Here is a 13,271-nt window from a genome sequence, read left to right as displayed (position 1 = left end):
TGCTTGCTGCCCCGGGGGCTCAGAGCCCATTTCCTGTTGTGCAGTGTGATAAGTTTCCCTGTCAGATCCTCCCAGCACCACTATATTTCTGATAAGCTCCACTGCTAGTTTTCCCGACCTCTGGCACAGAGATCAATTTGAGATTGATTCAGAATGCCCTGCTGGGCCGAGCTGGAAGATCAATTTGAGATGGATTGTTCACGCCAGGGGGCCAATGACACGCAGTGCAGTGCTCACTTTCCCTCCTTTGCTTTCTTCACCCCTCACTCTCCCTGACTGTTATTCCTTTCTCTCTCTGCATTTTTCTCTCTTATCTACTCCTCTCTCTTTCAATTGTTTCACACTTATCCTCTGTACTGTGGTTACTCTGTATTACACCCTGCGTCTCTTTCACCCTTTTGCATCCATCCTTATTCATGCCTCCTTTTTTCCCTCTCCCACCTGCTTCCATTACTTTTCTCCTCCCAGCATCAAGTAGGCAGTAGGGATAGAGATGACTTCATTAGCAGAGGGACCAACCCCTGTAGAGTGATAAGCCTGAAGGACAGGAGCGATAACTCATCTGGCTTGGTAATGCACACAGCCACAGAAACCAACACACACACCCACCCACACACATTGAAATGGCAATTTTTATTTTCTCAGTTATGTGATCATGGTCATTTTTGCCATCCTGTCCTGAGCTATTGGTGTCACCACCGCTGACTCATGACTTTTTTCCATAGAACATCATGTCTAGAGAAACCATATCACTTTCTCCCCTCCTTTCTTCATACCCCTCTCTCTATCCACCCGCCTCCTATCTTCAGTTGTTCTCTGCTGTCTCAGAAGCTTTGGCAGTGGCCCTGAAACCAGCAGATGCTCTCTCCTCCCTTCTCTGCACTGAGTGACCTTTTCTCCAGCAGTACATGCACCTCTGACTGCACTGACCTTTACCTACAGTACAGCCCCTGTCATTTCTCCCAGGAATGGACAGCAGACAGCACATCGTCTGTGCATCCATGCAGAGAGAAAGCTGACAAAGGACAGAGGCAGTTACACTGTAAAATTGATGCTAAAAGGGAAGGTACAGTAGGCTTTGATGAATAGTTAGTGGGCTGTTTTTTATTTGCCACAGCACAAGTAAAAACTGACACCTTGGCTATTCTCTTGTTGTGAAACACTTTGTACTTTGTTTTGATAAGTACTCTATAAATAAAGTTTTATTAATTTATTATTATTTATTATACACTTTCTTGCCAGTGATGGTCACTCACCTGCTCACTCAGGGAAGATGTGTAAGGATGCTGGGTTCAGTATCCTTCAAACAAACTACTGCGTACGAAGTGTCGTCCGAACATGTTTTAAGGCAAGTGTTTATAGCTGTTCCAAATGGCTACGCTACACAGGTGGGGTGAAAAGCCTGCCACTGATGGACAGTCTCTCCTCAAAGACTGCTCCACACATCTGGTCAGTCACTGCGTAAAGTGGACGTGCAGATCGGATTGTTGGTTTTGGAAAGTTAAAACAAATTGTCGTAAACATCCCCCCAATTCTGATGTTGGAAAGGTGTGGCCAGAACAACATTGCTACTCCAAATGAATACACTGATACACACAGGCATAGAGCACTCTCCACACTTCATTTAACTTCATTTTACCAAGGTGCAAACATAAGCAGATCTTGCTATTTGTGAGGAGAAACTAAATGGTGAGAAATTCATCACTGTGAGCAGGAGTATACTCTGAAGTGCTTTTCAATATAGAACAAATGAACAACCCAAACCAAAGTCATGCTGCAGTGGGTGATTTTTTTGTCTATCTGTATTTTGCCTTGTTTTCCTTTATTAGTTGATTTTCTGAATACATACAGTATAAAAAACTATCAAATATCAAATACATGCTACAATGACAGTCAGAAAACACTGGGCAACTGCTTTCCTGCAACCCCCTCTTTCTGAATAATGTTTATAGCTGTCATTTTTTAAGAGATGATCAAGATGTTGTGTGTACAGATTTGGCTGTGGGCGGGTGTCATAACAGCTGTGTTGTGTCATGGAGATATGTCCAGGAGAAAGAGGTCGTTCATAAAAACGGTGGAACTTCAACATTGCTTTCTTGACTGCAGATTGCCTCCATTTGCCCGTTGCTTTTTTACTGCTTGTGGTGGTTTTACAGATGTCAGCCAGCCGAGCCTCAGGCTAGATACACATGTACAATCTGACAAAATAAGTGACAAGTGTTGCCTGGGAACAAATGAGATGTGACTAAAAATACACACCCAGTAAAAAAAAGCTGCATACTGTAGCTTTACAGATCTATTCCAATTACTGCCATACTGCCTCTAAAAAAACCTTAAAGGATAGTTCTGATTAATTACAACCTCTGTCTTAATTTTCATAGTTTTTGATATAATCCCTATCGATTATGGCAACATTACACTCACCAAAGTAATAGCTGAGATTAAGGAACATGGCGACGTCACTTTAACAAAGTGTGATGGAGTAAGAAACAAGCGGTCAAACGATCGTTTAGCCAGATGTAAACCATGCACAACTAAGGCAAGTATGGGAGGTCAAATTTGACAGGAAGTCAGTCTGTAAACTGCGATGGATGTTTATGCCCCTGACAGTTTGGATTTTACCATTCACCTTTGTCTTCTCTTCCAAATAAGTTTGACCTGTATGATCGTCTGACTGTTCGTTCATCAGATTTCTTTTTACTGATACTTTCCCAGATTACAGAAGTTAACGTGGTGAGTACAATGTTTCAATAAACAAAAAAATGATGGCCAAAACCATAACAATGAGACCAAAATTATAATAAACCAGAATTTTCTTTTTAGTTTCCCTAGCCCACTTATGTGACCCATTTCCTGTCACCCACTTATCCATCTTTGTAATATCTGAATAGCCTTTAAGTTGCACCACACTGTGTATCACGTAGAACAAATAGGACATCATCACCCACTGCTCCTGGCAACAGCAGAGTTCATACCCCATCTCCTGCCCCCGTTAGCCTCTTTGAGCCTATATGACAGATGGGCCTGCTGCATCGTTTCCATCCTAGCTCAAACTCCTCTATGACCAGCCCTTCTGATAATTAAAGCAGATGAGAGAATATTAAAAGAATGAAGTGCATGGAGAAAGCAGACAAAAATACCAGATACCAGATACTCAGCACACTCTGCCATTCGGTGTTCAGGCCAGTCCCCTCTTCACTGAGATGCAAAATGGAGCAGATAATAAAATGAGCACCGAACACAGGCTGGACATTTATACAGAGGAAGATGCAACCACGCAGCCACAAACTAAGGATCAGTGCCAGCGGATTGCACAGAATCCCTCAGAAGTTTGGCCCAAACACCAGGAACAGAAGAGAGAGTTGATTTTCTTAAAACTTTAGATCTGGAACTGAAGTAAATGCAGGATTGTTAATATGATTAAGAGACAAAAAAACAACAACAAAAAAAACTGCTGAACTACAGAACAGAAGCCTTTTGTCCTGGTTAACCCATACAGCTATTTAAGCCATTGGATAATTGCATGTACACACACACACCACACACACATACACAAACACACACACACCCTTACCCTTACCCTTACCCTTACCCTAACCTAATTATCCTATAATCCTAAAACCAAGTCTTAAACCTCAAAAAGCAGTCTATACCCATGGGGGCACGAGTCCCCATGGGTTAGTGTGTTAAAGTCCCCACAGGGATATATGAACATGAAACACACACACATACACCCCTGGGGCCCTTCCTCTGGCACCTGAGCCTTCTTATACAGGCCATACAGTACAGTGAGCTTTTGTAGTAGTGCCCTGGAGCACACAGAGGCCACGGCTGCAGCAGCAGCAGCAGCATCTGGGCTGTGAAATGCTTGTCACTCTCCCTACCCCATCCCTCCTTCCACAGCTGGGGCTCGTCAAGCTACAGGGGACCTGTGAGAGTCAGAAAGCACAGACGATAAATGATGACAAAACCCTTATGTTGTCAGGGTTGCTCTGGAGCAAATAGCCTGGCGGGAGACATATGAGAGAGTGACAGTGGGAAGAGGGGAGGAGGAGGAGGAGGAGGGGAAAAATGTGCTAGCTATCATTAACTAAGATTTGGACTACATTAAGACACAAAAGAAAAAGCTTTTATTGGGTTTAACTGTAGATATAAGGTGAAAATTTTATTTTTGAGCCTAATAATCCAACTTTCTAACAAAAATAAGTCCAGAAATGCTGGCAACCCACGGTGTTGCATGAGCAGATTACATTGCTTTAGCATCTTAGACATGAGTTGGAAAGTTTGCTCGCAAACTAATCTAGGCCACAGGCAGTAGTGTTTGTTGGCCAGCTCTGTGAGAACAGTGGGAGGAGGAAGGAGACAGGGCACAGTGCTGTCAGCAACACAGAGCAGGATTATTGGTGTCCAGACAGAGAGATTTTTGGTGGCTGTCTCACCATGATTTACATTTGTGACTTTAGCTGTATTGTTTCTATTTCTGAGAAATGGTCATGTAGATTGGTTTGTCTTATATTTCTGTTACTTTCCGTAGAAGATCTCAAAATCTGTATAGTGCTATGCAGGGAAAAGGGTAAACACATTTAGATGCTGCCTTCCTATAAACATCAAAACCATATTATTATTATTATTATTATTATTATTATTATTATTATTATTATTATTATTATTATTAATGTTTTTAGTCATGCTAGCAGTGGCTCTAGGGATGAAATATCTCAACAACTATTAGATGGATTGCCATGAAATACTGTACAGACATTAATGGTGCCCAGAGGATAAATACTATGACTTTGGTGTTACACCCCTATTGCAACCATGAGGTTGTCATTTGTGGTTTTTATTGAAATGTCTCAAGAACTGCCATAATATTATGTACACACATTCATGCCCCCCCCTCAGGATGAATTGTAATAACTTTATTGAACCTCTGACTTTTTATCTAGTGCTACAAGTCAAATTCATTTCAATTCTACTTTATTTATATAGCACCAATTCATAACAAGTTATCTCATTGCATTTTTCCTATAGAGCAGGTTTAGATCGTTTTTATGACCAAATACCTGCAAAACTACTGACATTCCCATCAGCCTCAGCTGTACTTTGTGTTTTGTGCTAATTAGCAAACGTTAGCATGCTAACATGCTAAACTAAGATGGTGATCATGGTCAACATTAGACCTGCTTAACATCAGCAAGTTAGCATGCTGAAGCACCTCTGTGCCTAAGTACAGCCTCACAGAGCAGCTAGCATGGCTGTAGAGTCTTGTTCTTTTGTGTGAGTCAACAGGCTGGACGGGTTCTCAGTTTAGTTTAGTTGACTGAATATGTCCATAAACCTGATATGGAAAAACCCAACATGGTCTGTGTCCATGTCATCTCTGTGAAAAATCAAGCGGGCCCAGCCTATATCAGGGCTGATACCTCAGGTGTGTCCCATTTATGGTTAGTCATTGTGTGTGTGTGGGTGTGTTGTATGACTACCCTCATTAATGCATGGCCGCACACTGTTGAATAACTACATGGTGGAAAACGGCAAATAACATGTGGGGGTTTCAGGTTCAGGCAGAGATGGTCAGAGGGAGTAGAGGAGGGAGCACAGGCAGAGAGCTGGATTAACTGTTTTGAAGGACATGCTGGGGACATAATATATAATGTCCCACACTGCAATATTTATACCTCTACATACTACTGCATGATATGATGAAACCAACAGAGGGACAGGAAATGGAGCTGCCAGGAATGGAAAAATATCAGTATTTATAGTGAAGCTAGAAACATATGTTAAGTCCCATTTATGCAGAAGACAGAATAATAATGTGATTTGCTGATTAGGCCCTTAGACAAGTTGGCATTAATATTATTACATCTGTTAATATTTATTCCTTATTGTTGTTTGTATTCCTAACCTATTTTGCATTTTGGTTCCTAAGGTGGATGTCCTGCAAAGTATATCAATATTATTTGTTTCCCCCAGTTGCTTTAATGTGATAGGTCTTCTCTCCCTGTCTCCATTGTCAGCAAAAAGCCTTGTGTGCCTGTATTTGTGCAACTATTCACAACAATTTCATTATTATTTTTTTCTGTGGAAGTGGAACTAAACATATGTTTCAGGAACCCAATAAATATTGACATTTTTGCAATAATGGTGTCTCCCTTCTCTTTTCTGATCTGAATACGTGGACTTCCAGAGGACATGTAGGAGAAAATGCAACATCATGGGGTAAGAGCTAAGTAATGAGAATCTGCTCAAACTTCACACACACAGAGTATTTTTCCTGGTTTGTGCTCATTAGAGGAGCTCAAGCCTACAGAGCTGCAGCTAGAGTAAGAGATGCAGTTCAAGGGGAGAGTTTGAGGTAAGAGTAATGAAGGCATGAATGAATTTAAACAAGCTCACATACTGCCATCTCTCCCACTGCCCTTCATTCCCTTCAGCAGCTATCTAAGCACACACAATTAATGTTAGTGTAGCTCCACAGCGCTGTATTGAACCGCCAGCAATAAACAGTAATCAGCTCCAATCATATGTGTGCACTATATCAACAGATAGATTAAAACATTGACTGATGGAGACAACACCTCTGGCTAAAATCAATAGTAGCTTACATACACAGCTGGTATGTAGCTAATAACGAATAATGCTGCATTGATTGCAACGCTGAGGTGCAGCTATTGAGTTACAGATAAAGGGCTGCAGCAAATAATAGAGCACATGATTATCTCCGAGTGTGTGGGGGTGGGAGTGTGTGTGTGTGTGTGGGGGGTCATACTCACCCATAAGTGGTGTTGCTGGCCCTCTTATTGGCCCTGGAGCGGCTGGACTTCAACTCTCCACTCATGCTCATGTCTGCACGAAAGAGCAACCAATTAACTTTGTACTGATACAGTAAAAAGCATCATAACACAACACAGCAGGGGTACAAAGCACAGAAAAGAATGTTCAGATGATTAACTAACCCTGCACATTATCTGGTCATGTGTATCCTGCACCCATGTTTACTCTTTATTTGAGCAAAATGAACCTTATCTGTTATCATTTGACATCATAATTACTAAAGGGCCGGCTAAGACTGACAGTGGCTGTTTTTCACGTACATCTCCCATAACTCTCTGTTGATTGCTTCTGCCACTCCGAGCCAGCTGTTCACCTCCATTTTTGTCTCCCATCTGCAAGTGCACATCAGAAACCTGGTGCAGCTTTAGACTTATCTCAAAAGCCAAACCCCATCTCTTTCTGTCTTTGTATGTCTGTCCTGCAAACACCTCTACACACATGGTCCAATGGGCCAATTAACCACGAGCCATCTTGATTACTGGATATGTCAACAGCTCACTGCTCGTCTTGGTTGTGGCTCAGCAGTGATTTACCAAAGGTGAGTGTAAAAAATAGAGAAAAAAAGGAGTAAAAAGAGGAGAGGAGAGGAAATGAGAGAAGAGAAGAGAAGAAAAGAAAAGAGAAGAGAAGAGAAGAGAAGAGAAGGAGCGGAGAGGAGGCCGGTGTGACATGGACAGATGGGTGGTGAATGGAGTGTGACTGGGCCAGCTGCACACACACTCACACAGCGTGACTGTCAAATTGCTGGAAGCTACAATTAATTAAGTATGGGTTGGAATGTGTGAAAAGAAATTTAGACACGTGTATGTGCCTTTACCTCCCACAGCACAGATAATTTTCTGACAGTTTACAGTCAAAGAGTGACCTGCTGGATGGCTTCTCTGCAGCCAACAGTGTCTTTGATGGTGAGAAAACTCCTACTGTGTAGTACATATTAAACAAAATAAAATAAAACAAAACAAAAATTAAATATGAAATACTTCAAAACGCATTAAAGTGGAACTGTTTGGTGGAATAATACTGGCATTTCAAAAGATATGTGAACAAATAAAAAAAAGATAAATATGGTTTTTGAATATACTACCCAAACAAGAAGAGGCATTTATTGTTCATTTCACTCAGGTAAAACTATTTCAGAAAGTTTTAACATAGCCTCTATATTACTGTAAACTCACTCTGATAACTAGTTTCATTTCATATTCCCCACCTCTACTGGATAAGACACACTTTTTATATGCCAGTGCAGTATTTTCATGTGACAGTAACTACATCATCCTCCAATAAGATGACAGAAGACTGACACCTCATGAGAAGAATGCTGTGTATCAGGAACAAATCTTTAAAAACATACTGGACAGTTCCTCATCTTCTCAGATTGGGCCTGAGGTGATTGTATGGCAGAAGGAAACAAAACAGAGTTTTATGATGTGTTTGCTGAGCAACATGACGGCTGTGTGATTGACTGCATGAAGGAGCCATTACACAGGAAGAGAGGGGAGGTTGCTGCTGAGCACAGTTGTCTCGCTCTACAGGAGCAAAACCTCAGGAGGTAATCAGACTGCTATTTGGTAAACAGAATCCTGTACGCTACAATTAGCTTCTCCAGTGCAGACTTCACACACACACACACACACACACACACACACACACACACACAAACATACCCACACATGTCTTTGTTAAATGTATGGATTATAGCTTTTACATGGTGAATTGCTATTTTTTATGGTGATTTGTTGTTTTAAGGTTTGTGTTGAACTTAATTTTCACAGATAAAAAAATACATAAAATTGTGTTTCCCTCCTTTACTGCAAACTCAACCTATTTAGCATTTGTAAGCACTATATAGTATAAACAATTAATAAATGGTTTATAACACACTATAATTTAGTTGTATGCAAATCTAAGGACTTTTTTGTGTTTATTAATGTCAGTATTTGTCAAACATGATAACTTTTCCTATGAAGACATATTTTACTGTGTTTTACTATATTGTCATTCATTATCACCAGCTTCCACTTACGGGTGCCCACAGGAGGAGTTACATTTGTTGACAAATATATTAATAAACACATCTTCTTACTACATTATAGTGTGTTATAAACTAAAAATGTATTAAAATGTTTATATACTGCTTATACAATGCTAAATAGGAGGTGTTAAAGTAAAGTTAGAGATATCTGATCTTTTGTTTCTCATTTGAGCCTCTTTTTTTTTAATCATTCATTTATTTTCTTATCTTCTTATCATTCTTATTTATTTATTATATAGTTTTGCTTATTAGAGTTTAGTTAGTGTTTAGGTAAAACATTTGAAAAAAGAAGAAGAAAAACATTTAACTCCATCATTGAAAAAGAATGATAGTGCATCTACATATTATGTGTGTTGAAACGGCTCAGGCTTTGTACCCTTTGTACATTGTTCCATCTCGGTTGTCTATAAAACTGTGTAAAAACTATAGTATATGAAGTAGTATAAGAAGAACTGATTCCTGATTTTTTGATTATGTTTCCATTCCAGCGGTATGTTTTCCTCTTCCTAAACACAGATGTTGGAATGCATCAAAGACAATTATTGTACATTCTATTGCATATCACAAAATTAGAGTTTACTATCACCGTATCATTATCCTGGGCGGCATGTCATAATAACATCGTATCGTGATTCATGATTCTCACTACAGACCAGCTGAATCAGGGTCAAGCCCAAGAGACTCCAGCTAAAAAAAGTACAGATAGATCATACAGAAAACAAACAGTAGTATAAGCTAAAAGGCAGCATGTTTGTAAAAAAAAAAACAAGGAGCAAAGGGCACCAGAGGACACATCAAGGTCACACATGATCAGCCATAATGAGTTATAATGCCTCAGCCTCTGCCATGATCTACAGTCTGTCACTGTGCTTTTTATCAACGGATGTCAGGCGGAGTGCCAGACTGACGCTTCATACCAAGGCAAAGTGAGAGCCTGCTTAATCTCACTACCTGGAAACAAAATTACACACTAACAATGTGGAAAAGCTTTTCTAATACTAAATTATTTTGAATCTCTGGAGGAGGCAGGAGCCGGGACGGCCTTTGAAGACAAGTCAGTCAGCATCCACCCTGCTGAAGTGTCCTTGAATTCTCTATCAGCTCCAGGAAAGTTGTTCTGTCTGAAGCTTTCACCTCCCTGCATACACTGAAAAGACAACTTCTCTATCAGGGTCAATTAAGTATCTTATTCTTTTTTTTTTTTACATTACTACTTAGGCTTCACGTGATTCATAATATGCAACCGTAAAACTCAAGAATAAAACATGAAGACAGTCGTGGATTCTGCAGAAACACATCATTCATGTTCACTGACTTCTTTGGCAAGCAGCCTCATTTTCTGCTGCACAACCACATGCACACACACACACACACACACACACACACACACACATACACACACACACACTTGCGCACACTTGTCATGGTTTTGGGTTTTTGCCCTGTTATTGCCTGTTTTATTTTGAAATGTTCTCCTCTCCTTGTGTGTCTTGTTTTACTTCCTGTCTTTGTTTGCTTTTCTCTCCAGTTTTGATTGTTTGCCCCGCCCTTATTAGTTGCACCTGCATCTTGTTGGCTCCCCTACCTGAGTGTATTTAGTCTGTGTTCTTCCTTTGTTCTGTGTCAGATCACCATTATACCATTGACAAGTACCTTGGTTTTGTGTATCTGTGAGTTCTGGAGTCTTTGTGTCCCTTGTACTTTGCCTGTCTGTGGATTTTGGATTTTGCCTGCTCACCGTTGGATTTGTGTTTCTGTTTTGGACTGCTGTTGAGAGTTGCTTTTTGCCCACCTATTCAGTGTAAGACTTTTTTGTTAGTAAAATTATTGATCGGCACCAGCTCTACCTGTTAGTCTGCATTTGGGTCCTGTTCCCTGGCATTCCCTGTTTCCCGGCTTGACTAATCGTAACAATGCTACCACCACTACTACTATTTTCCCAGCATTTTATCCTTGCTGTTTTTTGGGGGGCAACATAATTTGCCTTAAATAGTTAAGTTATATGCATAAGAACTTAATTTGCTACTGTACGTTCTACTAATCAGTACACTTTGAAGTCACTGTGCGGGAGATGGGATTATAACAATCAGATAAAAACATTGCTACATTTTCTGTCTTCTTTAATCATATTTCTTAATGCAATGGGTTGACCCGCATCCTTTTACTTAAACATTTTTCAATTAATGTTTAAAATCAAACAACTAATTTCAGAACAGAACACAAATGCTCAGTTGACTGACACAAATATATTTCAGTCTAAGAAAACACAATGTTTTGCAATCATGCTCACATTTCTATCTTGTCTCACCACCCAAAAAGACAAAGCAATTATGACTGAACGCCTTTGCAAAATTGATTTCACTCTAACTTGCTTTAGCAGATTGAAGAAATTATTTCATACCTTGGTGAAGAATTATGCTGCAGTAAAATATTTTTCTATTTTTTTTCTCTATTGTACATTTCCTGCTTTCAAACTAAGTGGAAATGACATTGTTAAAAGCTACAACTTTTTCATCATCTTAGCTCAGAATAAAGTTGTCAAGATAAAATGCTATTTATTATAAAGCAGTAAGTTTGTTTCACTATTGAGAGGTTGTTTCACTTGTATTTTATTTTAAACCTCCAATGAATTAGATCATCTGTATCCTCTGTCACATTTAGTTTGCATCCTGCTGTACATTTTGCTGATGTTTAAAACATTTTCTAGGTCAGGGGAAAAAAAAGGTTGTTCTGCTAGTTTTCACTTTAATACACATGCAGATTTTTAGCCCTCACTTGTCACAGTTTATTAATCAGGCCACAGTCTGGTATCCTACATATGAAGAGATGGTAGTTTGCCAGATGTGGATATGAAAGCGCAACGTGCCTATTGCTGACAGGCTCTGCACTCTGTCATGCATCTTCTCCATTTCCTGCACTGCAACTGACCTCAGGTCAGACTTAGAGCCAAGCGGCAACCATGAAGCTTGAATTTCCACACTCAGGGCTAAATGCAGTGTAATCACAGGTATCACTGTCAACATAAAACACACTATACCGCTAACAGATAAAGAAAGTGGAGCAGATAGAAAAGATCAGGGATGCTTGATATGAATAGGTGGCATGTTGAGAGAGAGAGAGAGAAAGAGATGCTGGTGTGTAGTAAACAGAGAGATTGGATCTATACACCACACCAGTGAAAAAGGAGGCGAGGGAAAGCTCTTGCATTACAGTGAGGGAGATACAGTAGAACCATGACTATACATGATATGATTTATAGACCCTGAAAAGATCCCACATCACAGAGAATGCAGCCTAAGATCTTTATTTCAGCCTGTACTGAACTCTTCTAAAGCCTTTACATTCCCAACAGACATGTGGCTTTGTGAGTAGAGTGCTGTTCCTGAACTAGGGTGGAAGTTGTGAGGAGGTGTAGCCGCTCTGCCTGCATGCCTATAAGCGCCATGATTAGGAATTGTTCACAAAAGTAATAACACTATTCATTCTACGGCTGAAGAAAACCAAACGTGTGCTTTAGTCCATCACCAGAGAGCAGGACTACAACATAATTAAGCATTCTGACATTTCTGTCTCACAAGCCTTTATGCCCAGAGAGCAAGTGCTGACCTTGCCAATGTGAGAAACAGGTTGAGATTTGATCATATGCAACTGTGCAGTTTTGGTGTAACCATGAAGTTGTCAGAAACACCTATTAATGCATCACAATGTTTACATCATAATCTCAAACATCACACAGATCCTTTTCCAAACCACCATCTGATTGGATCAATGGGTAGGTACGGAGAAAGCCATTAAAAAAACAGCCATGAGGCAAAAGTGAAAAGGGGAACCTGGGATTCAGGATGAAATGTACAGACTAGCAAATACAGGCTGATTCTGTGAACAGAAAGGCTTGTAGAGGGAAAGGCAGAGTATGGGAGGGGAGAGCAAAACATGAGAGGCACAGTGCAGCAAGCAAACATCTACTAACACATGCATACACACACACACACAGGGATAAACCCCCAGTATACTCACATCTTGGGCTGAACAGGGTCATATCAGGAATGCAAAAACAAGCAGAAGACTGAGAGAAGAGAGGCTAGCAGAGGATTTCTTTGCTTCTCTCTTGCAACTCACTCTTTTTACGTCCTCACTCTGGCTGTGTGTGTTTTCAGGCTGCCGTTTGGCTGACTGCTGTGATACTGACTCAGTAACAAACTAGCTAGAGAAGCACCAATGGGATGTACCAAATGTTTTCCTTTGGCAGGGGTGGGCAGGGGTGCAGTGGGATGTTCCATTAGCAGGAGAATTGGCAGGAGGATTGGATGAGTGTGCAGCTGGTTTCCCCTCAGCAACAGGCGCTTGGCTGGAGCTCAGGGCTTACAAATTCCAGCCAGGCGAAGAGGAAGCTGTGTGTGTG

General features: G+C 40.5%; 1 protein-coding gene across 2 annotated transcripts in view; it reads right to left on the bottom strand.

Moving 5' to 3' along the window:
• si:dkey-234i14.2 (heterogeneous nuclear ribonucleoproteins C1/C2) overlaps positions 1-13,060 on the bottom strand; it is a 32,883-nt gene extending 19,823 nt beyond the window's left edge. The window contains exons 1-2 of one of the 2 annotated variants that reach the window (XM_044209524.1): positions 12,887-13,060; positions 6,777-6,849 (exon numbers count right to left, since the gene is read on the bottom strand). In XM_044209524.1, coding sequence (XP_044065459.1) covers positions 6,777-6,849; positions 12,887-12,908 — 95 coding nt within the window. In that variant the 5' untranslated portion in view covers positions 12,909-13,060. Of the gene's footprint in view, positions 1-3,884; positions 3,908-6,776; positions 6,850-12,886 lie in introns of those variants that run through there. The other variant, XM_044209534.1, reaches the window with a different exon arrangement.
• Positions 13,061-13,271: the final 211 nt, after the last annotated feature.

Source organism: Siniperca chuatsi, linkage group LG1 (assembly GCF_020085105.1).
Source record: "Siniperca chuatsi isolate FFG_IHB_CAS linkage group LG1, ASM2008510v1, whole genome shotgun sequence".
Lineage (NCBI taxonomy): Eukaryota > Metazoa > Chordata > Actinopteri > Centrarchiformes > Sinipercidae > Siniperca > Siniperca chuatsi.
This window is presented reverse-complemented; position numbering and strand designations above follow the sequence as displayed.